At 43.6% G+C, this 25,177-nt stretch overlaps 1 protein-coding gene across 3 annotated transcripts in view; it reads left to right on the forward strand.

Moving 5' to 3' along the window:
• The window catches only part of DNAH12 (dynein axonemal heavy chain 12), a 159,501-nt gene that overhangs the window by 98,831 nt on the left and 35,493 nt on the right, over window positions 1–25,177 (forward strand). For 2 of the 3 annotated variants that reach the window (XM_069084269.1, XM_069084270.1), the window contains exons 47-57: window positions 101–181; window positions 1,847–2,023; window positions 3,012–3,143; window positions 5,242–5,331; window positions 7,114–7,254; window positions 10,187–10,428; window positions 13,112–13,259; window positions 15,326–15,471; window positions 17,517–17,731; window positions 18,666–18,858; window positions 23,091–23,283. In XM_069084269.1, coding sequence (XP_068940370.1) covers window positions 101–181; window positions 1,847–2,023; window positions 3,012–3,143; window positions 5,242–5,331; window positions 7,114–7,254; window positions 10,187–10,428; window positions 13,112–13,259; window positions 15,326–15,471; window positions 17,517–17,731; window positions 18,666–18,858; window positions 23,091–23,283 — 1,758 coding nt within the window. The remainder of the gene's footprint in view (window positions 1–100; window positions 182–1,846; window positions 2,024–3,011; window positions 3,144–5,241; window positions 5,332–7,113; window positions 7,255–10,186; window positions 10,429–13,111; window positions 13,260–15,325; window positions 15,472–17,516; window positions 17,732–18,665; window positions 18,859–23,090; window positions 23,284–25,177) is intronic. The other variant, XM_069084271.1, reaches the window with a different exon arrangement.

Below are 25,177 nucleotides of genomic sequence, written 5' to 3' on the forward strand. Positions count from 1 at the left end.
CACACACACACAACAGAAAGTATATGGCTTGGCTGCTTTGCCCTCTCTCTGAGGCCTGCTACCCGCAATCAGGTAACATTCTGGCATCATGTCTGTTCAGGTGGGGGAGATGAAGCTCGAGCTGGTCCAACTGCAGCCCAAGCTGGAGGCGGCCAAAGTGGAGAATGCCAACATGATGAAGGTACGGATGGGCCTCCTGGACTTTCGGGGCACTGCAGGCTTTGCTGATGTCCCTCATCTGTATGACCTGAATTGCACGTTAGGGATTTCATCTTCATCAGATCTGAATATAAGCCCCAAGTTCTTGCTATCATGAATGAGTTAAAAATAAAACTATATAGTAAGTGCTTACTGAATGCCAAGCACTAAGCTAAGTGTTGATGATAGAAATAGAAAAAGAAGGCGGCCTTGGCTTTTGAGGAGCTCATGCTCTGATTGGGGGAGACATCACATGTAGGAGGGCTCAGTGGCAGGGTTGATGGAAAGGCCTAGAGATCCTTGGGAGCAAGGCGAGATCCAGGAGTCCTTTCAGTTGTGGCTGATTCTCCATGACCCCGTTGGGGGTTTTCTTGGCAGAGACGCCATTTGTTTGGTTTGCCATTTCCTTCTCCAGCCCATTTTCAGATGAGGAAACTGAGGCAAATGGGGTTAAGTGACTTTCCCAGGGTCACTCAGCTAGTAAGTGTCTGAGGTCAGATGTGAACTCAGGGAGAGGAGTGTCTTCTTCATTCTAGGCCCAGTGCTCTGTGCACTATGCCACCACCTGGTTGCCCCTCTTAGTAGTACTAAGTAAGAGGCTGTCTACCCCACAGGCAGGAATCCTCCAGGGTACTGACTCACCACCACTGGGAAGGCAGGGGGGGTGGTCTTTGGATCCAAAAAGAGTTGGGATTCTCGGCTCCTTGGAACCCAGGCACCTTCCCACTTATTTCCTTTTACTTTGTGGCTAGCCTCTCAGGCCTCCACTTTGGGATTTCTTTTGTTTTTTTTTTTCCTTTTTATTAAATAGATAACTTTTATTCCAGTGAATCATACTGTAGTCTATTCCCAGGCCCATCATTCTTGGTGCCAATCCTCTCAATCAGTTAAATTAAAAAAAACTATATAAGAAGGGCTGGGACTGATAGTACAGAGACCATGTGTGTTTTGGGGCTGCTAGGAGAATGAACAGGTTTGTGCTTTTCTAAGCTCATATTACAGAAGGAAGCATGGAAGATTGGAGAGAGAGCTGGCCTCAGAGTCACAGAGACTGGGGTCGATGTCCTGCCTCTGACACATAGTGACTGTGTGACCCTGGGCAGATCACTTCCCTGGGCCCAGGCTGCTCTTGGAGACGCTGAAGTCTCAGAAAATAGGCTGACCTGTCTTAGGAGAAGGAGTTTCTTTCCTAGAAGTTTGCTGCAAACTGCTGCAATCCCAGGCTGGGTCAAAAGAAAAGTCAGTATCAATATTTCCAGTGTTCTGAATCCGAATCTCAAAGTGCTTAGTTAGATAGTCAGCCAGACTTGCATCCAGGAAGGGGCAGGTTCACATCTTACCAGATGCTGACTCTCAGTCTCAGTTTCTCCAAACAGAAAATGGGCATAACAATAGTGCCTCCCTCCTCAGGGTTGTTGTGGCAGGTAAATAAGATGTTTGTAAAGTGAGCTGCAAATCTTAAAGCCTTATATAAAGGTGTTATTTTTAATTAAACAGCAGAACTACTAAGAAAAAAGTTTAGCCAACATAGCTTCTCCCTTTTCTCCTTTTATAGGAGCTTATGTTTCTAGGTTTTCTAGGCAAAAATGAACACACTGAAGGCTTATTTCATGGGGGACCCAGACTGACGTTTGCGGTATGCTTTCAGGTGATCGAGGTGGAGTCTGCCCAAGTGGAAGCAAAAAGCAGATTTGTGAAAATAGATGAGGAGCTGGCCACCGGGAAGGCTGAAGAAGCTCAGGCCCTTAAAAATGAGTGTGAGAGTGACCTCGCTGAGGCCATCCCAGCCTTGGAAGCCGCCCTCTCTGCGTTGGACACACTTAAGGCAAGCAACATCTTGGTGGCCCATGTTCATCCCAACGACCAATGTTAAGGTTTCTCCTCTGAGCCTCCCAACAGCCTGGGGAGGGTTAGCCCCACTTTACAGGTGAAGAAACTGGCTGGGGGCCAGGTAAAAGCAGGTAACATGCGGTGGTTATATCCCTAGACCACAGGATCTTAGCTAGAGAACCTCCAGCATCATCCGGTTCAATCCCCTTATTACATAGAGAAAGTAAGTGACTTTCCCACAGTCACACAGGCAGAGAGCGACAGATCCAGATTCCCTGGTTCCAAATGCAGCCCCTCTCCCTTCACCACATGGCCTCCCCACAGCCACTTGTGTATTGGGATGGGGTGGGGGGCATTCAGCAATCTTTCTCCTAGATCTAGAGAACGATGTACTTCCCTATGGGAGTTACTGCCCCACAGCCTACAATTCCTCTTGATGTAGGGGTGGACCTTTCTGGGCAGCGATTTTCTTGAATGGCCCTGAAGCTCATTTTCTTTACCAGGAAGAAATACCTGGAATTACCCCTTTGTCTCAGAAATCCAGAGCTAGGCTCAATCAATGTCTGCCTGAACAATCTCTGAGCAAAATTCTCCTTTGCTAAGTCTTCCTTCCCTGAAGGAATTATGCTTTTGTCCATGTAAGGAACACTCCACCAATTCAGATGGGAGCCCTAAGTCCCAGAGAGCAGCTCAAGGCAGAGGTTAAGTGACTTGCCCTGGGTCACACAGCCAGTCAGTGTTAGGGTTGGGGCCTAATCCCAGGCCTTCTTCATTCTAGGGCCAGGGCTCTGGGCATTCCAGCACTCTCTGCAATTGCAGAATTCTTCCCTAATCACAGTATAGTAAACCACACAGTTATAATTTTGAGTCAAACATGATCCTTTTTATTTGTTTGTCTTAAAAATACCTAAATGGTATTTTTTAGGTTTCTCTTGTCGGAGTAAACAGTGTTTGAAAATGTCTCTGTTTTTCTTTTAATTAAGCCTGCTGACATCACTATTGTGAAATCCATGAAAAATCCTCCATCTGGAGTCAAGCTTGTGATGGCTGCTATTTGTGTCATGAAAGACATAAAACCAGAGAAAATCACAGACCCTGCTGGCACTGGAGGCAAGGTAGCGTGGGGGATGGACTTGACCTCTGCGTTTAAGAGAGGCTGAGTAGATTCGCAGCAGGGGTTATTAATACTTTAATAGATCATTTTATTATTTAAATGTAAGTGGATCAAGAGATGGCCTTGGGCTCAAGGAGTTCAGTCTGTTCTCCAGCAGAGAGGAGAACTGGGCACAACAGATGTGAATGATAGCACCGGAGAGTGTCCGAGGAGGGAGGCCATAGTGGATGGGCTCTGGGTTCTTGCCATTTGAAGATTGGATGAAAAGAGGTGGGGGTGTTTAGCCTAGAGAAGGGAAAGAGGAGAATTGAGGACTGTCTTCTAGAATTTGAAGGTCTCTTTTGTGGAAGAGGGATTAGCCTGGTTTTGCTTGGCCCCAGGGGCAGAATCAGGAACCATAAGGGGAAGTTTTAGGTTTGATACCAGAAAAAGCAGCCTATCAGAGTAGTGTGAGGGTGGGGCTGGCTGCCTGGGGAGGTCATGGGCTCCCACTCCAAGCAGAGGCTAGAAGGCCCCTTGCCAGGGGTGAGGTCGGGGGTGTTCTTGGTCAGGGCTGGGTCAGACCAGACACTCCTTCCATTGGTGTGGGCACCCCCACTTGTTCTACTGGTGTAAGCTCCCGGAGGGCAGGGCCTGGCTTGGCACATAGTGGGTGCTTAACGTTGTTGCTTAATGAATAGTTGTTGGTCGAAGACCTGGGTTCGAATCCTGCTTCAGACTTTTTATCATGGGTGAGTTATTTAACCTTTCTAGGCCTCAGTTTCTTTTTCTGGCAAAATGAAAGAATTATACTGAATAAGCTCTGATGATAGGACGCTGTTTGTCTCAGAGTTTCTCCATAGTCTCTTCATGTCCTCTGAATCGTTTGAGACGGAGGACCCCAGCTCTAGATCCTAAAAGGTCGTCAGAGGCCACCCATTCTAACATGCTCATTTGACAGATAAGGGAACTGAGGCCCAGAGAGGGAAGTGATTGGCCCAAGGCCATACAGGCAATAGGTGTCAGGATTCAAACCCAGGTCCTTTGATTTCACATTCAGGACTCTTTCCACTAAACTCTGGTGTCTCCCAATTCCAGACCCAGTGTTAGCTGCACTGACCATAACGTCACATGGCTGGCCAATGCCAAAGACAGGATGCCATTGTTGGTCTTGGCACATGCTGCCTTTCCAAAAGACCCCGGGGTGGAGGCTCATGGGCTTCCATGTAAATCCCTGGCGGTGGTTCTCTCCGCTGGGCTGGCTCCTCAGGTCTTTCTTCCTCAGCCTGCCGGGTTAGCACAGAGGCAAGACTGGAATTCAAGTCTTCTCTCCCTCTGAGTCTAAAATTCTTCCACTTCCCCTTGACAGGCTCCAAGGCAGAGAATATTCCTGAGACCAGTGCTTGCTTGCTCACCTCCCTGCTGGGAAGTCTAGAATATGGTTCCCAAACATCATAGCCTGAGATGATGAGGATCCTTTTTTTCCCCCTTTATTAACTTGAACTTGTTAAGTCCTATTTGAATTCTTAAGTTGTCAACAACAGACATCTTTGTGTTCTTCAGTATTGAATTCCTTTTCCATTCATTCAGTAAGCATTTATTAAGTGCCTTCTATATGCCAAACACTGCTATAGGCACTTTGCATAGAGACACAAGAATGCAACAGTCTCTGTCCTCAAGAAGCTTAAATTCTGTTGGGGAGATAGGATGTACACATGTGAGCAGACACAGAATACATACAAAGTAAATACTGCATAAATTGGGGTGTGGCCCCAACCACTGGGGTTCAGAACAGGCCTTGTGTAGGTGCTCACACTGGAGCTGGGCTTTGGACGAAGTTGGAGATTCAGAGAAGGCAGAGCAGCATTCCAAGCATGGTGGACAGGCTGAGTTTTCGACAACTTAAAGAATTAGGTCCCTGTTACACTGAGGCTCCCAAGAAAGTCCTTTTGAAGATGCACTGAAGTGTGCAGACAAAATGCAAAGTGCTGATAGGTATGAGAGAGCACAAATCATTTCTGCATGGGTTGGGGGGGGGTCAGGGGTTCGAGGAGATGTGGACCGGTAAATGACTTTGTTTGGACACTGAAATGGTGTCTCTTCCTCAATTTTACTGACAGATCTTGGATTATTGGGGTCCCAGCAAAAAAGTCCTGGGAGACATGAATTTCCTAAGAGACCTGAAAGAATATGACAAAGACAACATTCCGGTCAGTATCCCTGGAGGTGATTTTCTTTGCATCTGTTCATTTTCTTAAAAGTTTGTGAAGTACTGGAGATTAACACAATCAAGTATGAAAAGTCGTCCCTTTATGACTTTGTATAATGACAGCAAAAACTCACGACGATGGCATCGATCCAGGCTTTTATACTGTATGAGCGCCTCCCCTCTCGGAATATCCTGAAGTCATTTACTGATATTGCCACCATGAGCTCTTGGCCTGAGAGTGTGGCAGTGTAGGATGAGGAAACTGAGGCCTGGGAGGTTAAGCACTCGGTCCCATATCCTACAGGGAGGATTGGAGCAGGGCTTTTAGGGATTCAACTCCTGGCTTAGAGATTTACCATCAGTGTGACTTTGGGTGAGTCACTTCATCTCATGGCTTTCTCAGTTTCTTTATCTGTAAAATGGATATGATACTTCCAGGTCAAATTAAATCACCAAGTGTTTCTTAAGTTCCTGCTATGGGCCCGGCATTGTTCTAGGCCCAGGGATACATAGAATGGCAGGAATAATCCCTGCCCTCAAGAAGTTCACAGTCTGATGGGGGAGAAGGCATGCCCACAGCTCTGTATGTGAAAGGTGGATAAAGGATAAACTGGAGGGAATTATTTACATTTAAATAAATGAATTTGAACTTTTTACATTTAAGTAAATTAATTTGAACAGGTCCAGCATTGGGACTGGGCTTGTGATTTTACTGGTACAGAGAGCTCTTAGATGAGGAAATTCCTTCTCCCCATGCAGGTTGGCAGCTTCTCTGCAGCCTCTAATCTTAGAAGACTCTAGAGCCTTAAGGGATTCGGTAACCTGCCCAGGGTCACCTCTCTAGTGTGTTTTAGTGGTGGGACTTGAATCCATACCTTCATGGCTTCACTGCTGGCGCTCGGCTATGCCCTGATGTAACCTTTTAGTCCCTCCCTCTAATTCTCCTTCCGGATTCTTTGTCAGTTCCCAATTCACATTTTCTCCTATCCTGTCCCAGTTAGTGAATACTCCCTTATTGTGGTTATGCTTTTTCTAGACTTTGTGTTAATTCATTATGGGTATGCCCCTTCCCTTCTCGGTGCACTAGGCAGCTCTTTACCACTATAAGCTGCAGGAAGCTGCCGACCTGCATTGGTGGAAGGGCCTTCCTCATCTTGGGACTCATTGTACCAAAGAAATCCCAAATTCAATCCCCACCCTCGTCCCCATCCTTGTGTCTACCCCTGTCACTATTACTTCATAAAGGTCTTCCCACATTCTTTGTGGTCCCCATATTTTTCTTTTCTTTTCTATTTTTTTTTGGAGGGCAATTGGGGTTAATTGACTTGCCCAAGGTCACATGGCTAGTGAGTGTTAAGTGTCTGAGGCCAGATTTGAACTCAGGTCCTCCAGGCACCAGGGCCGGTACTCTATTCACTGTGACACCTAGACATCCCCAGTCCCCATAGTTTTCAGTCTTAACTGCACTGCAATTAATTAATTGCAGTACAATTAACAGACAACAACATGCCACAATTGATTTAGCTGTCCCCCTGTTATCAGACATTTAGATTGCTTCCAGTTTTTTTCAGTTACCTATAACACTGCTAGGAAAGTCTTTGAGCAAATGGCTCTTCTGAACAGTGTAATTTTTTTGGCTCTAAGCATAAGATTAATTTTGAGACTTTTACTGTATTTTATTGCCTGCTTTGCTCTCCAAAAAAAAATTCTACAATTTCATGTATTTTTTCCACCTTCAAATTTTGCATCTAATAACTTTGAAAACTGACTGCTTTTCTGGTAGGTGTCTGTTATGCAGAAGATTCGAGGTGAATACCTCACAAACCCCGAGTTTGACCCGCCTAAAGTGGCCAAGGCGTCTTCTGCAGCTGAGGGTCTGTGCAAATGGATCATGGCTATGGAGGTCTATGACAGAGTTGCAAAGGTAATGTATGTGCTCTTGGCAATAGTCTACAGGCTAAGGGATTCCTAGAAGTGTGTGTGTGTTATATGCACATGTATGTACATCTATATGTATACACATGCATGTTTAGCCAAATCCCTGATTTCCTAGGTGAATTCCCAACATGGAATCACCCTCTGTTTGTCTACAGTTTTCTTCTATAATACAAAGTGTCATAAGAGAATTATCAGTATAAATGGAATTTTGTTTCAGAGAATAAGAAATTTGGGATTGTTGAACTCACTGGGCAAACTCCCAGATGCATTCTTGAATTCAGTTCTGGGCCCAGCTCAACATCTGTCAGCCATATTTGCCAAAGATATGTGTAGAGATGAACCAACTAAACAGGCAGTTATGCAGTACTGACCAGGTGCCAGGTACTGTGCTAGCCCTGGGAATGAAGTAACCCCAGCTCTCCCGGAGCCTGGTCACAGTGGGGAAGACAAGCATTCATGTAAGCGTGTCTGTCCTTCTCAGGTCTCTTCTTTGGGGTTATGCTTATTTTTTGTGAGGTTGTGTATTTTAAGGACTCATGGATGACCTTAACCTGTGTGTGAGAGGCATCTGATTGGAGGAGAACCTTTAAGCCTTCATTTTTTTCCCCTCCTGAGTTGTACTTTTTAATTTTTACTGATCATCAACAAAAAAGAAACCAGTGGGAACTTGTGTTATCTATAACTTTCGGTTAATTGTGTGACTGTGTAGAGATAGAAAATAATCTTCAGATACTCATCTGTACATTCTGATATTTTTGTCAAGGTGCCCTTGATATGTGGATAGACCATGCTTACATGGATTTTATGTCCTTGGCCTGAAGTTCCATGTGTGTAATGAGCCCTTCAATGTGGCCATCTCCTCCATGACTTCTGACAAGCAAATCATAGTTTTGTGGAGTGGTCTGGGGGTACTGAGAAATTGAATACCTGGTCATGGTTATGTGACTTGAATGAGTCATAGGCAGGACTGAGATCCAGCTCTTTCTGACTCAGACTGGTCCTCTTTACCCACTCTGCCATGTTACCTCTCCTGAAAATAGTCAGTTGGGTCAATAGTTGCTGAAGTCATCTCCCAGAATCTCCTCTGTTTTGGTAACTATGCTATCTGTGATTTCCGCCCCCCATTCTTTTGTTATCTTCCTTCTCTAACCTCCCTGGATCACCGGGAGGCTTGAATACAGTGTATTCTCAGGCCCATAGTTCCCTTATGTGTACTCTGTCTGGTCTTGCTGCCCTGCCCAATTCTTTGTGCTAGGTGCACTTTCCATCTCTGCATGTATCACACTGAACAGTCCTATACCAAAGAGACTCCAAATGTGACTGTTCCATGGTCATTGATTATTGGAAAGAGATTGTGGTGGAAAAGGGCAGATCTGTTTCATTTTCCATGTGTTTGCCTCCACCATTTCAGTGGTAAATTCTTTGGGGATGGTTTGGCCTCACCCAGCTTATTACTTGCCACCCAAAGATTCTCTGGGATGCATGTGGCGCTCTCCAATGGGACTCTCTTCTTCCTTACTCATCTCACCCCCTTATTCAATTTCCCACAGAGCTAAGGGGAGCGCCAAATACACTTGGCTCTTACCTGCGTCTTTGCTTAAAGTCACAGCCTTAGCATAAACATCATATAATCCGTTCATTTTAAAATTGGCTAAGAAAATTAGTGAGAGGCATTGTGGTACAGTGCTGGAGAAGGAAATGGTGGACCTCTCTAGTATCTTTGCCAAGAAAACTTCCAAAAGGGGTCACAGAGAGCTGGACATGATGGAAAGATGACTGAACAGCTCTGGCGCGGCTGGGCAGAGAGGAGGGCTGGCGATCTGGAGACTTGGGACCTCGAACCCGGGACTTCTCTCCATTTTTAGGAGCTTCTCTTGACCTGTAAGTTGTAGGTGAGGTTCTGGTCTGTGTTAGGAGAGGGGCTGTCCACACTAAAGAACCCACAGTTCTAGACCAAAGGAAAAGCTGTCACTGCACTCAGCAGTGGCAGTCACCCTCTGGAGAGCTTACTTTCTGTGTATCCCCAAAGTCTCTGGTTGCTTTATAAATGCTTGTACTCCTCATTTCTCTTAATCACCACATATCCTGGCCAGTCCAAATATGCTTATTGCAGTGACCCTCTCCCAGGAATTTCTCCCCATCCCAAATCACTTTCTCATCCTGAAAACCAAACTGATCAACAGTAATAAAAGTCATAGTTTGCATTTGTATGATGCTTTTAATGCTTTAAAGCATTTTCCATATTTTTTCTTTTCCTTATGAGTTGTTCAGTGCACTCTTTGGATGCCAGCTCCTCTGGCCCTTCTCTATTGCTTTCCAATCTGGGCCAGCTCTTTCTTCCCTGTTTACCTCCCCCTTTCATATTTCCGTAACTACTTCAGGCCCGTGGCATCCTCTATCACTGGCAAATCTGTGACTGAGCCCTCGCATTGTAAGCCAGAGCCTTGGCCGGCTCCCAGTTTCCCATTAGAAGCAGTAGATTGCACAGAAGGGACCAGCATTAAACCCATCATTTTTGTCTCTTAAATGTAAGATATTAGACTTGCACTCTTTATTCTTTAAAACACTTTTTTTTTGCTTGTTGGAGGGCAATTGGGGTTAAGTAACTTGCCCAAGGTCACATGGCTAGTTTTTGTGTTAAGTGTTTGAGGCCGGATCCGAACCCAGGTCCTCCTGACTCCAGGGCCAGGGCTCTATTCACTGCACCACTTAGCCACGCCAACACTCTATTTTTGGTACAAACTTAACCAACACTAAATAAAGTGAGCATTTCTGTATTTACAGTAGAACAAAAAAAGAGGATTGTTCATTGATTTGCCCAAAACATTAAGTTACCCCCCATGGGAGGGTTTGTGAACCTCTTGAGTATTGTGTATATGTGGCAAGTAACAAGTTTCCACCCGATTCTTCCCGCCTAGGTGGTTGCTCCTAAGAAAGCACGTTTAGCTGAAGCTCAGAAGTCCCTGGGAGAGACGATGAACCTTCTGAATCAGAAGAGAGCAGAGCTCAAGGCCGTGGAGGATCGCCTGGCCAATTTACAACAGACCTTCCGTGAAAAGACTGATGAAAAAGTCCGTCTGGAAGATCAAGTGGAGCTCTGCGCAAAGAAGTTGGAGAGAGCGTCCAAGCTGATCGGTGGGCTGGGCGGAGAAAAAACGAGGTCGGTGACAGAGATGCCAAGAGTCCCAGCTTCCGTCAGACTGAGGGCTCTCATAGGGCAGGAGTGATGTGTGGAGTGCTTGGCCATGGTGGTTGGAGCCTTCTACTCGAGGGGCCCACCAAGGCCCGCCTACGGTCCTCACATTGATTCCTTCCATTGCCACCATCTCTGTGATCAGCTCTAGACCCCATCGCATTTATGACATTACAGATATATGCCATTGACCCCAGTAAAAAATGGTAGCTAACAATTACAGAGGGCTTCAGTGTTTGGTAAAGGCTTCCCATATTTCACTTTATTTCTTCCCTCACAAAAGTCCTGTGAAGTAAGTTCTATTATTTCCATTTTAGAGATAAAACTGAGGCTGAGAAAGGTTTAATGACTCCTTTAGGGTTACATGGCTTCTAAGTGTCTGAGGGGCAGCTGGATGGAGCAGTGGACAGAGCTCCAGGCCTGGAGTCAGGAAGACCTGAGTTAAAATCTAGTCTCAGACACTTACTAGCTGGGTGACCTTGGGCATGTCACTTCACCTTATTTGCCTCAGTCACCCCATCTGCACAGTACCTACCTTCCAGGGTTGTTGTGAGGATTAAATAAGATAATATTTGTAAAGCTCTAGCGTAGGTCCTGGCACTCAGTACGCCGTATGTGAATGTTTGCTGTTAGTTCTATAGGTGAGACATTGTCCACTGCCCTCCGAGCTGCCTCTTTTCTCAGGGGAGCCAGTAGGAGATGTGTTTCATCCTCACCTCCATGATACGCTGCAGGATGCACATCCTGTTGCTTACGGGCCAGTTCCCTCATCTTCCTGAAGGAGGAGTTTTCCTCATGGTGGTGGTGGTCTCATTTTTCTAGGCTAGGAGACGGAAGCGCCAGTGCCAGAAACGAGCCAGAAATAAGAGAGTTGGGAGCTTCCTCCCAAAACGCCTTGCCATCCATCATTCCCCAGGCTCTTTTCCATTGCTGCATTCTCTGATGAAGACGTGGCCTTTTCCTCCCCGAGGCTAGCCCCTTCTACAGGCGTTGTGGAGCTCTTCCTTCTCTTCTCCAAGTCGTTGCCCCCAGGATCATCCCCACCTCTCCTAACTTTCCATCTCCCCTGATTAGCTGATTGGTTTTTTTGCTGTCTGTAGACACACCCGAGTCTCCCATCCTCCAAACACCTTCGCTGGATGCTCCTGTCCCCCACATCTCTGCTCTGCTGTCTCTATTCCCTGTCACAGCCAAACTCCTTGAGAAAGTTGTCTGCTTCCCTTGTTCTCCTTCTTTTCCTCTCCCGCTCTTGACTTCATCGCTTTCCTGAACTGACTTCCCAAGGTCATCAGCCAGCCAACAGAGCATTTATTAAATGTTTGCTGTGTGCCGGGCATTGGGTTAAAGGATGGGGGAGGCAGAGAAAGGCAAAAAACAAAACACATGGTCCTGCCTTCCAGGAGCTTACTGTCTAAGGCAGACACAGCCACTAGGAACAAACAAGGGTAAATGGGAACAGGCTGTGCTGGAGCCAAGTTCAAACCGGCTTTCAGGAAGGTGTGTTCATTGTTGGTTTGTTAATGAACAATTCTTAATTTTCCAGTCTGAGCATTTACACCTTGAAAATTGGCAAATGCCACAAATCAAGGTTTGACTTATTGTGGTCTTGGTTTTGTTTTTTTTAATTGTATGGCCATAAGAAAGTCATGTAGACAATGTGAAGTAAACTGAAAACTTAAGTGTTTCTTGTAACCCTTCCCTCCTCCCAATCCGGTTGTTAAGCCAGCACACTCCTGAGTGGGAGGTAATCTCAGAGGCAAGGCCCTGGTGGTGTTGGGGTCTTAGGGGGAAGGGAACAGTTTTCTCAGGCCTTATTTCATGTCATTTCTCCCCAGCATCTGACACGGTAGAACTGCCACTTCTCTGCTCTCTCTCCTCGCTGGGTTTTCATGAAATTGCTTTCTCTTGGTTCTTCTCCTGCCATGTGACTGTTCCTTCTTTTCTCCTTTGCTGAGGCACCATCTACCACGTGTCACCTGTCTGAGCATGTCCCCAGAGCTCTGTCCTGTGTCCTCCTCCTCTCTCTCTCCCTCTCTTGGTGACCTTATCAGCTTCTCATTAGTCTGCTGCTGATGGCCTTAGCTCCAGGCCCACATTGTCAGGGGCCTCCATGACATTTGGAATCGGATGTCCTGTAGGTATCCCAAACTCAGAGTGTCCAAAAGTGAACTTGATCTCTCCCCTTCCCCACTCTCAACTCCAAATTCACCTCTTTGTGTGCTTCCAACCATTTCTATGGAGATGTCCCCAGTTACAGCTACATCTTCAACAACACCCAGCACATACTCACCCTGATGTCATTTCTGCCTTTGTCACAGAGGTCCAATCAGTGGCTTGGCCTTCACACAACCATCACCATTGTGCAGACCCTTCTCACCTCTTGCCTCAACTATTACAATAGGCTTATAACTGGTCTCTTGGCCTCACTCCCTGCCTCCCTTCCCCCTTGCATCTTTACTTCACATATATGCCAAACGGAGTACAAATCTGACCATGTCTCTCCCCTGTTAACTCCAGGGGCTTCCCCTGCGTGGCATTTAAAGCCCTTCAATATAGAGGTCTTTCTAGGGTACCCTTAAACCTTTGTGCACTCTATGCATGGCTGATGTTTCCTGTTTCCAGCCTTTATTTTGTCTTTGGTTGCTCACAGGTGGTCTCAAGCAGCAGATGACCTTCAAAACACATATGATAATCTGACAGGAGATGTTCTGGTATCAGCAGGAGTCATTGCCTACCTGGGTGCTTTCACAGCAGGCTTCCGAAATGAATGTACGAAGGACTGGAGCTGGTTGTGTAAGGTAATGGACGGATCCTTTGTACGCTTTGTTTCAGAAGATTCAGATTCTCCTTTTGTCACTGAACACGTGGCACTTTCTTTTTTATTTAAGGTTTTATGGATATTCTCTACATCCCTCTTCCCTCTCCGCCAGCTCAAAATCTTCCCTTGATGCTAAACCTTCTCTTGGAACAAATTTATAAAACTCAGCAAACTGACCAACAGAGTGACCCAACCTGATGGCTTACCCACCATTCCACTCCTTGGCCCCTCATTTCCCCATTTCATCCTGTGTTCTCTGGGACCAAGGTTGCTCACAGCATTTATTATGATAGATGTAGCCACCTGTTAATGTTTTCATTTCTATTTTTAATCATTGCATACATCAATCTCCTAATTCTGCTTTTTTCCCCTCTGTATCAGCTGATAACAAATCTTCCCATATTTCTCTGACTTCCTCATATATAATTTATGGTACAATGATATTCTGTCACTTCTGTTATCTACCGTGTATTCCCCAGGCAGCCAGGTAGCACCACAGTGCTCAGAGCACTGGGCCTGGAGTCAGGAAGACTCATCTTCCTGAGTCAAATCTGGCATTAGACACTTACTAGCTGTGTGACCCTGGGCAAGTCACTTAGCCTTGTTTTCCTCAGTTTCTTCATCTGTAAAATGACCTGGAGGAGGAATGGCAAAACCACTCCAGTATCTTTGCCAAGAAAACCCCAAATGTGATCACAGAGAATCACATATTCTGCGAGTGGTTCAGCCACTTCTCGAAGGATAAGCACCCACTTGGTTTCTAGTTTTGTTTTTGCTCTCACAAAATATTCTGTGAATATTTTAAATATAATTTTGGTATAGATAGGATATCTCTTTCTATCTTTTACCTGACTGGAGCATTGTTGCCTAGTTTTTTAGACATTTTTCTGGGGAAAGGATGGTATCTGGATGATAGAAATACTGGTTACTAAAAAATAATCATCTTCTGTTTTTCCTTTACAAACTCAAGTTTTCATTCAGGTCCTTTCAATCTTGGTTTATGGTCATTTATCTGTTTATTTATTCATTCATTTATCTAGCCATCTATTTGTCCACCCATCCATCCATTTATTTATCTATTTATTTAGGTGTTAATAATGGAATAGTATTACAAGATATTATCAGGAAAATGTATTAAGGGAGAAAAGGGCTGACTAGGTAGGGACATCCATTTAGATCTAGCATGGACCTCAGGAACTGTCTCATCTGATCTCCACCTACTACCGTTGAGGAATTTGAGATCTAGTGAAATTTGGGAACTTGTTCCAGGTCACAGAACTAATAAAGTTAGAGGTGGGATTATAGAAGCCAATGGTTCTTTGCATTACATTGCAAAGAATGGACAGGGAGCATGATAAAGGCTCCCAACTTGTTGGTTAGATCCTCTGGGCAAACTCTTCAAAGGTCATGGGCTACAGCCTGGGATGGGCAGGCAAAGCTGGGTTGTCATTTGCATCACTGAAGGGAATGCCCACATGTTTGAAGTCATAGATCCTTTGGAATTTTTGCACATGTAATAATAGTTGAGTATTGTTAAATGCGAACACCTGCTAAAGGCAATTAAAATGATCTATCGATATTTCAGAAGATTCATGATTTTATCAGTGTGGGCACCTTGGGTACAGGGAGGAAAGCGCTGCCTTTGGAGTCAGAGGACTTGGGCTTAAGTCCTGGGCTCTGCCATTTTCTAGTTGCATGACCTTTGACCATTTACATCTCCTTCACTGCCTCAGTTTCCTCTTTGAGAAATGATGGAGTTGCAGGAGATGGTCTCTGAGGTAACTTCCCCCCAAAGGTAGTCTTTGTGAGTCATTGACGTTGGCCAGCCTCTTAGTCACTGAAGCCAGTCCTCAGATGACAGGCATCTTCAGATCCATGCCCCAGACTTTTAAGCTTGGTGGGACACCAGCATCATACCCAGTCTACATTATGACTCTAGATGTATGAGAACTGTAAATTTGGAGAACCAAGTTGATACTTTAATTAAACTTTCCAGCTACAACATGAAAGAATTAAGAACTGTATATTGCCTTGTATTTCTTACAGGAAAAAAAAATCCCTTGCTCTGAGGATTTCTCTCTGAGTAAGACTCTGGGTGATCCAATCAAGATTAGAGCCTGGAATATTGCTGGACTACCTACGGATATATTCTCTATAGACAATGGTGTGATTGTTAGCAATTCCAGGCGTTGGTAAGGACCAGTGAAAAGGTTATTCTCACATATTTAATCCCAAACTCTGAAGAATATTGTACTTTTTCTCCGGATCTTTTCCCTAATAATGTCAATGTCAGATATGACTGAATTTTTGATGCTGGTGTGTGATTTCATCACATTGGCCATTCTGGATGTGCAAATACCTTCTGCCAATGCTGACTGGCAACCCTTCTGCAATTATAGTCCAAGAGAGTTTCCCAGAGGACAAGATTGTTGACTTATCCAGGGTCACAGAGCCATTATGGGTCAGAGGCAAGGCTTGGACTTAGGGCATCTGGAGTCCATGGCTGGCTCCTGTATCCGTTCACTCCACCATTCTCCCTCTTGTGATAGGATAGAGGTGATATACTCTGAAGACCACCCTCAAATGGTCTTCAGTGTTTTCTTGGAATTTACTATCCTGGGACACGTTTAGGAAAGTACTTTCCCCAGTAAAGTAGTCTTTTCATCCAGATGGTATCTGTAAGTGAAGGATGTTTACAGCAAAAATTACCATTGCATAGGATATTTAGAAACTTTAATAATCTCGTAAAAAAAAAGAAGTGCGCTCTAGTCCCTCTCATTTGTTACCAGTACTTTGTTTGGTATATAAATGTTTGAGGCCACGATGTTTTTGCTCCTGCCTTTCTTGCGTGTTGTCTCCTATGAATGTGTGGATGTCTCTGCTGACTTCTTCTTTTTATACTGTAGCTATGGTATATATGGTATTTAGTTGGGTGAGTTTATATTTTCTTTCTCAGTTGAATATCCTTTTAATTAGATTATTAAGACTTTAGACAAATATCTTCTTACCAGGCTTTGTTGGGAACACTCCATCCCTGGCCAGGATTCTGTCATTCCTGTGTTTTGGCCATGGTACAGAAATCTAATCCCACTTCTCCAACACTGTCTTCACAACTGGTTGTTCACTTCTCAGCTCTGTCTTTATCTTCTGAAGCTCCTTTCTCCAATTACTAGCAGAAATGAACACATCAGGGTGGCCAGGTGGCTCAGCAAGTAAGAGTACCGGCTCCAGTGTTGGGACGACCTGGAGATCAAATCCTGGGCTCAGACACTCAGCACCACACCCAGAAATAATTGGCTGTGTAACCTTGAGCAAGTTACTTAACCCTGATTGCTTAGGGGCGGCCAGGTGGCTCAGTGAGTAAGAGCACCGGCTCCAGTGTCGGGATGACCTGGATCAAATCTGGGCTCAGATACTCAGCACCATACCCAGAAATAACTGGCCGTGTAACCTTGAGCAAGTTACTTTACCCCAATTGCTTAGGGGTGGCCAGGTGGCTCAGCGAGTAAGAGCACCGGCTCCAGTGTCGGGATGACCTGGAGATCAAATCCGGGCTCAGACACTCAGCACCACACCCAGAAATAACTGGCCATGTAACCTTGAGCAAGTTACTTTACCCCGATTGCTTTAAAAAAAAAAAAAGAAATGAACATATCATGTGCCTGTGTCTCTCGGGTAAAACGTTTCTTGGCCAAGATGTTAGCACGGCTTTACTGGCTCTTTCTTCCTTTGCTTTTGAAGGAAAGTTGTAAATTCCTAAATAGGTCTTGATTGTAGGCCTTCTCAATTAAAACCCCAGGAAATTTCCATTGAATTTGTGATTTTACCTCAAAGCAAGAAAAGCCTCTTTTTGCTGTTGTCCTTCTCTGTCCCCCAAATATTTTTCATTGTGTTACTTTTTTTTGAGGGGGGAAGGCAAAGTAATTGGGGTTAAGTGATTTGCCCAAGGTCACACAGGTAGTAAGTGTCAAGTGTCTGAGGTCTGATTTGAACTCAGGCTCTCCTGACTCCAGGGCCCGTGCTCTATTCACTGTGCCAGCTAGCTGCCCCCCATGTTACTTTTTAATTCATATTTTTAGCTGTCGTGTGTTTTCCAAACCTTCCCTTCTGTCTTTTCTCTTTCTAGTTGAACCAATAATTAGTCTATATCTGAAAGTACATTATCTTACCAACACCCAAATTACAAAGTAATTTAAATTTTAGACCCTCTTTACTTTTCTTCCTTCACTGTTTTCAGGCCTCTGATGATTGACCCCCAGGGTCAAGCCAACAAGTGGATTAAGAACTCTGAGAAGGACAATCAACTGAGTGTGATTAAACTCTCAGATTCAGACTACATGAGGACTTTGGAAAACTGCATTCAATTTGGTACCCCACTTCTTTTAGAAAATGTTGGGGAAGAGTTGGATCCTTCTTTAGAGCCCTTACTGCTTAGACAAACTTTTAAACAAGGTAAGAAAGGAAAATCATAGTAATAGTAGCCGTAATGATAATAAGAACTCACATCTTTATATTCTTAAGGTTTATATACAGACTCTCATTTGGCCGTTTGAAAGCTGTTGACTTAGAAAAACTAACAATAAGCCAAATTGTCTTTGCAGAATGGAAGGAAGTAGCTCTTTGAATTCTAGTGAATTCTTTCCTATACTCTCAGGTCCAGAACAACTGGCCTTCTTGCTCTTCTACACGCCTGACCCTCTGTGATGCTGGTTGCTCCTCTTTCCTACAATGTTCTTATTCCCGTCTGTGAATGAAAATTTGGAACTAACCAATAGGAATGGGCAAGGAAAGACCAGGCACTGCTTCATTCATTGCCGCGATCTTGGATGGCTTACCCATTAGATTAGACATGGGGTAGGGAGTCAAGGGTGTCATATGTTTAGAGAACATCCCAAGGTGTGAACAACAGAGTTAAGTTTGGGTCATGGTTGGGTTGGCCTGTCCTTTTCTTTGTGCCCTTCCCAGGCAAGTAGGACAGTCTTCACTGTCAAAGTCTCGTGTATCTACCATCTTTAAGTATCTTCTACAAACTGTTTGGATTTTTGGCCGGGGGTAGAAGGAAAGGTCCTTCAAAAAACTTGATCTAGAGGGGATAAAAAAGGTCACCAAAACGATGTCCACCTCCAGAATGAGCCATACTGCTCGCCTTCATCCTTGCTTTGTCTCCTAATGCCTAGCACAGTGCTCGGTACATAGTAGATCCTTAATAAATACTTGTTTGTCTACTGATCCAACCTATTTTCTCTGATTATTAAACTCAACATCTATCTCTGTTAGCCATTAATTGTATTTTAGAGTCATTAGAGACACACCAATAGAACTTTCAAGAAAGGAGAGCCCCACCAACCAGTTTGACCTGTTGTTTTCTTGTTTTTTGAAATATCAGGAGGCATTGATTGCATCAGACTTGGAGAAGTCATTATTGAGTATTCCTTTGATTTCAAATTCTACATCACCACAAAACTGAGAAATCCACACTATATGCCTGAGCTGTCCACAAAGGTTTCTCTGCTCAATTTTATGATTACACCAGAAGGACTTGAAGACCAATTGCTAGGTATTGTGGTCGCAAAGGAAAGGTAGGTGCTTTCTTAGATGTAGCCAGAGAGGTTGTAAATTCAGGAAAGGTCATTGAAGGCCACTAACCTATAGCTATGTATTTTTTTGGTAGTTATGTCATATTTTGTATTCCTGCAGAATTTATATATTTACATAATTTCCTTATTCTTTACATAATTTTAAAATAGCTAATACAAGTGTTAACCCTGTTAGGGTTTCACTCTCTCTAGGTGTGTTTTAGGAAGTATAGTTCGGTCCCTGACATGATGGAATATGTATATCATTTCAAACACCACAGAGTTCCGATATAAGTGTTCTTAGTCTTGGGCAGTACGTAACAGAAGACTGTCTAGAGCTGTTCCTACTGACAAAAGAGTGAGAGCTAAAAAGCTTAAAATGAAAGAGTGGGGAATTTGTTTAGGAATAGGAAAAAAAAACTTTTTTGTGTAAGATTTATGATACCCTAGGATAGAATACTAAGGTAGACTGGAAACTGTCATCACCTGTGACATTTATTTTATTTTTAAAAAATCAAACCTATTATTTATTTATTTTTAACATTCATTTAAAAAAGTTTTGAGTTCCTAATTCCCTCCCTTCAGTCCCTCCCCCACCCCTTAAGAAGGGAAGCTATGTGATATCAGTTATATACATGAAATCATCCAAAACATATTTCCACCTTAGCCATGTCAGCAAAATAAGCAAGAAAAATTAGGTGAAAAAAGTCTACTTCAATCTGTACTGCAGTCTCTTTCTGGAGGTGGGTAGCATTTTTCATCATGGGTCCTTTGGAACTGTCTTGGGTCATTGCTTTGATCAGAGTGGTCAAGTTTTTCACATTTGCTCGGCATTACAACATTGCTGTTATTGTGCAAAATGATCTCCAGGTTCTTCTCACTTCACTTTTCATCAGTTCATATAGGTCTCCCTGTATTTTTCCAAAACAACTCTACCCCTTGTCATTTCTGATAGTACCAATAGTACTCCATCATAGTCATATATCACAACTTGTTCAGCCATTCCCCAATTGATGGGTATCCACTTAATGTCCAATTCTTTGACACTACAAAAATTGCTGCTACAAATAAGCATAGTTCTAAATTATCATCTGGAATGGTTGGACTAGTTCAATACTCTACCAGCAGTTCATCAGTATACCTATTTTTCTACATCCCTTTCAGCATTTGTCATTTCTGATAGGTATGAAGTTGTACTTCAGAGTTGTTTTAATTTCACTTTCTCTAATCAATAGGGATTTAGAAAATATTTTTTTCATATAACTATAAATAGCTTTGATTTCTTCTGAAAGCTGCCTATTTATTTCCTTTGACCATTTATCAATTGGGAGTGGCTCTTCTTTTTATAAATTTGACTCAGTTCCCAATATACTTGAGAAACGAGGCCTTTATCAGAGAAACTTGCTATAAAAATTTTTGATACTGTTTCATTGATTATGGTACCTTTTAGCAAAATGTAGTTTCCCTGCTTATCCCTTTTAATTAGGTCTCTTTTTGCTTTTGCTTTGTCTGAGCTCATGACTGCTACCCTTTCCTTTTTTTAGTTCGACTGAAGCATAATAGATTCTGCTCCAGCCCTTTATTTTTAACTCTGTGTCTTTCTGCTTTAAGTGTACCTTTATAAACAACATATGGGATTCTGGTTTCTAATCTATTCTGTTATCTGCTTCCATTTTATGGGAGAGTTCGTCCCATTCACATTCACAGTTATGATTACTAACTGCATCTTTCCCTCCATCTCATTTTCTTCTATTACTTCTCTATTTTATCCTCTTCTTCCTCAAAAATCTATTTTGCTTGTCCTTCCTTTTGTTATTCCTCCCAACTTTCTTGTATCCCCCTCCCCTCCTATTTCACTATTGGGTAAGATAGATTTCTATACCCAATTGAATGTGTGTGTATTTCCCTCTTTGAACTGATTTTGATGAGAGTGTGGTTCAAACATTGCCTACCACCTTCCCCCCATTTTCCTCTCCATTGTAAAAGCTCTTCCTTGTGTACCCCTTTTATGTGAGGAAATTTCTCCATACCTCTCCCTCCCCTCTTCTCCCAATGCATACCTATTTTCAACTTTTCATATTTTTGGAGATCATTCCAACATAATCAACTCACACCCATGCCTTCTGTCTATGTAAACTCCTTTAAACTGCCCTAATAATGATACCATTCTTAGGGGTTATATGTATCATCTTCCCATATAGGAATGTAAACAATTTTACTTTATTAAGACCTTTATGATTACTCTTTTGTGTTTACCTTTGTATTCTTCTCTTGAGTTTTGTGTTTGAATGTCAGATTTTCTGTTCAGCTCTGTTCTTTTCATTAGGACTTGAAAGTCCTCTATTTTGGGGCAGCTAGGTGGCGCAGTGAGTAGAGCACCAGCCCCGGAGTCAGGAGGACCTAGGATCAGTTCTGGCCTCAGACACTTAACACCCACACAAAAAAACTGGCCGTGTAACCTCGGGCAAGTTACTTAACCCCAATTGCTTAAAAAAAAAGAAAGTCCTTTATTTTATTAAATGTTCCTCCTCCCCCTCACCCCCAAACAGTTATATCCAGTTTTGCTGGATAGGTTATTCTTGGTTGTAATCCTGGCTTTTTGCTTTCTGGAATATCATATTCCAAGCCCACTGCTTCTTTAACATGGAAGCTGCTAAATCTTGTGTGATCCCAATGGTGGCTCCACAAAATTTGAATTGTTTCTTTCTGGCTTCTTGAAGTATTTTCTCTTTGACCTGGGAACTCTGGAATTTTGCTATGATATTCCTGAGAGTTTTCATTTTGGGATCTCTTTCAAGAGGTGATCAGTAGACTCTTTCAATTTCTATTTTACCCTCTGGATCTAACATATTGGGGCAGTTTTCCTAGATGAAATATGATGTCTAGTCTCTGTCTTTGGTCATGACTTTCAGGAAGTACATAATTCTTAAATTATCTCTCTTTGATCTGTTTTCCAGGTCAGTTGTTTTTCTGATGAGATATTTCATGTTTCTTCTATTTTTTCAGTTTTCACTGTTTTATTGTTTCTTGATGTCTCATGGAGTTATTAGCTTCCACTTGCCCAATTCCAATTTTTAAGGAATTATTTTCTTCAGTGAGCTTTGCACCTCTTTTTCCATTTGACCAATTCTGTCTTTTAAAGTGTTATTTTCTTCAGGTTTTTTTGTGCCTCTTTTACCAAGTTGTTAATTCTCTTTTCATAACTTTCTTGTATTGCTCTCATTTATTTCCCAATTTTTCCCTTATCACTCCTATCTCTTTCTTTAACTCTTATATGAATTCTTATTGGGCTTGGATTCAATTAGCCTTTTTCTTTGAGGCTTTGTTTGTAGCTGTTATCACATTGTCTTTTTCTGAGTTTATGTCTTTGTCTTCCCTGCCACCAGAGTAGCTAGTTGTGCTCAAGTTCTTTTTTGTTGTTGTTGTTTGATCATTTTCCCAGCCTATTTCTTGACTTTGATCTTTATGTTAAAGTTGGGCTCTGCTCTCCTGGAGGAGGCACTGTCCCAAGCTTCAGGTTTTTTTGTGCTGTTCTTTTCAGGGCTAGCTAGTTCTGGGGATCTGCAAGGTTTTGATGCTTCCAAGGTGGTGTGATACTGGGAAAGGTGTGGTCACTGCTTTCCTGGTCTACATTCTGGTCTTTACCCAGGAAGGGCTTCTGGTCCTCTGCAACCATAATCACTAGTGCTCATGACTAGGGCCCCTGCTGTCTTGTGACTGACCTCTAGCACTCTTCTGCATCTCAGAACTGCCACCCAGAACTCTGTATGAACACTGGAGCTTCCAGTCAGCGCCAGCTGTGCCCAGTGCCAGCAAAAGGTCCCCCATAATCTCTCTCCCTGCCCAGTTGTCTGGCCCCCTTACTGTCTCTTGTCTGAGAGCTCCCTCTGCTGCTGCTGCTGTGTGTGTGTGGGCTCCAGAGAGGCCTCCACCCTGGGGTTATACACTCCATCTGTCATCCTCTTAAAATTAAGTTTTCTTAGGCTGGAAAAATGTCTCGCTCTAACTTTTGTTGGCTCTGCTGCTCCCAAATGTGATTTAAGGCATCATTTTAAAGTTGTCTGGAGTGGCAGATTGGGAGAGTACAGCTGGGTGACCTCCAATCCGCCATCTTCTCCAGACTAGTCTTCCCTTTATTATGTTTCCTTAATCCTCTAAGTTTATGAAAGTTGTGACAAATTGCATGTTTGATGACTGGAACTGACTTCCTAAAGAAGATACTTCTCCTTTGTTAGACCAGAATTAGAAGAAGAGAGAAATGCTCTGATTCTCCAGTCTGCTGCTAATAAAAAGCAGCTGCATGATATAGAGAGCAAGATTCTGGAAACCCTGTCATCCTCAGAGGGGAACATCTTAGAGGATGAAAGTGCAATCAAAGTCTTAGATTCAGCAAAGCTCATGTCCAATGAGATCTCAAAGAAGCAGCAGGTGAGATGAAAAAGAAACAAGCAAACAATTAAATAGACAGAAAAAGACCTCTGTTAAGATCTGTGAAATGGGCATGTCCATCAGAAGGCAGCACAGTGTAACCAACAGAGGGCCAACCTTGGGCTCAGGAAAACCAGGGTTCAAATCCTGCTTCGGACACGTGTGACCCTGGGCAAGTCACTTGACCTTTGGTTGCCTGCCTCAGTTTTCTTATCTGTAAAATGGGTACTGATAATAGCACCTGCCTCCCAGGGTCACTGTGAGGAACAAATGAGACACTTGTAAAGTGCTTAGCGCAGTGCCATTCATGTAGTAAGCACTATGTTAATGTCAGCTACTATTATCTTTATTATTATTTTGCAGATTTCAGTTCAACATAAGGAAAAGCTTTCTGAACATCTGAATGGTTCCAAATTGGAACAAGCTACCTTAGGGGTATCCCTATAGAAGGGATTTCTGTTCATGTACAGGTTAGATTAGTGTAGACAGTGTAAAAAACCTTGACTTTAGAGTCAGGAATGCTTGGGTTCAAATCCTGCCTCAGGTACTAGTTATAAAACTAACTGTGTTTCTATTCCCTCTTCTGGGAATGAGGGAGTTGGGACTGACGGCCTCTGGGGTCCCTACCTGCTCTAACCAGATGGAGATCTCTGAACTTTGGTGATTTGGTGAACATTCTTGAGCTTTTTTCTAACAAAATATTTATAATCCTTACCTGGCTTGTTGCATTAATTGTAAGAATGGCGGGGGGGGGGGAGTTCTTGACAACTATGAATCAAACTAACATTTAAAAAAGAAGAGATAAGAACTTCAAACCTTTGGCCCATCCAATTAATAATTAATAATAGTAGTTAATAGCTAATGATTAGATAGCACTTACGGTGTGCCCAGCATTGTCCTGAGAACTTTATGATTATCACCCCATGTGATTCTCACCACCACTCTGGGAGGTGGGTGCTGTCATTATCCCCATTTTATAGATGAGGAAACTGAGGCAAACAAAGGTTAAAGTGACTTGTCCAGGATCCCACAGCCAGGACTTGTCTGAAGCCAGATCTGAACTCCTCTGGCTCCAGGCCTGGCACTCTGTCACTGCACCAATAAAGGGTTCCTACAGTGGGTAGGCCCATGAGACGCAGATGCTGCAGGATCAGAGAGGTAGAGGTCTGTAGGGGACAGAGAGAACACCGCAGGTCCTGGCATCACCTCACTTTATCCAACCCTTTCATTTGGGGAAGCTGAAGCCCGGGGGATGAAGTGATTTTCCCAAGACAGTGCAGAGGAAGTGTGGGAGCTCCTGGCACAGGGGCAGGGGCATTGCATTGATTTAGTGCTGGAAAACACCATAAACCCAACCTTTTCATTTTACAGAGGAGGAAACTGAGGCTCAGGAAGATTAGGGACTTGCCCAGGGCCACGTGGAGAGTAAGTGTCCAAGGCAGGATTTGAACTCAGTCTTCTTGGCTCCAGGTTCCTCACTTTATCCACAGCCGCAGGCTGTCTCTCCACAGAGAGCCATTGTTCTTTCCATTGTATGTCATGGTCTCCTCGTGCTCCTGAAATGAAAAGAGATTATCTATATGTGACATACAAACCTCAGTCTGTTAGAGAAATTTAGCAAAGGATGGACTTTAAAAAATATAATCTCGGGGAAACTAGGTGGCGCAGTGGATAGAGCATCAGCCTTGGAGTTAGGAGGACATGAGTTCAAATCCTGTCTCAGACACTTGACACTTACTAGCTGTGTGACTCTGGACAAGTCACTTGACTCTCTCTCTCTCTCTCTCTCTCTCTCTCTCTCTCTCTCTCTCTCTCTCTCTGTCTCTGACTCCCTCTCTCTTTCTCTGTCTCTCTCTGTTTCTCTTTCCCTCTCTCTCTGTCTCTCTCTGTCTCT

Source organism: Petaurus breviceps, unplaced genomic scaffold, assembly GCF_028583685.1.
Source record: "Petaurus breviceps papuanus isolate PSGF00001 unplaced genomic scaffold, PetGlider_PUasm1.0 174, whole genome shotgun sequence".
In the NCBI taxonomy this organism is placed as follows: domain Eukaryota; kingdom Metazoa; phylum Chordata; class Mammalia; order Diprotodontia; family Petauridae; genus Petaurus; species Petaurus breviceps.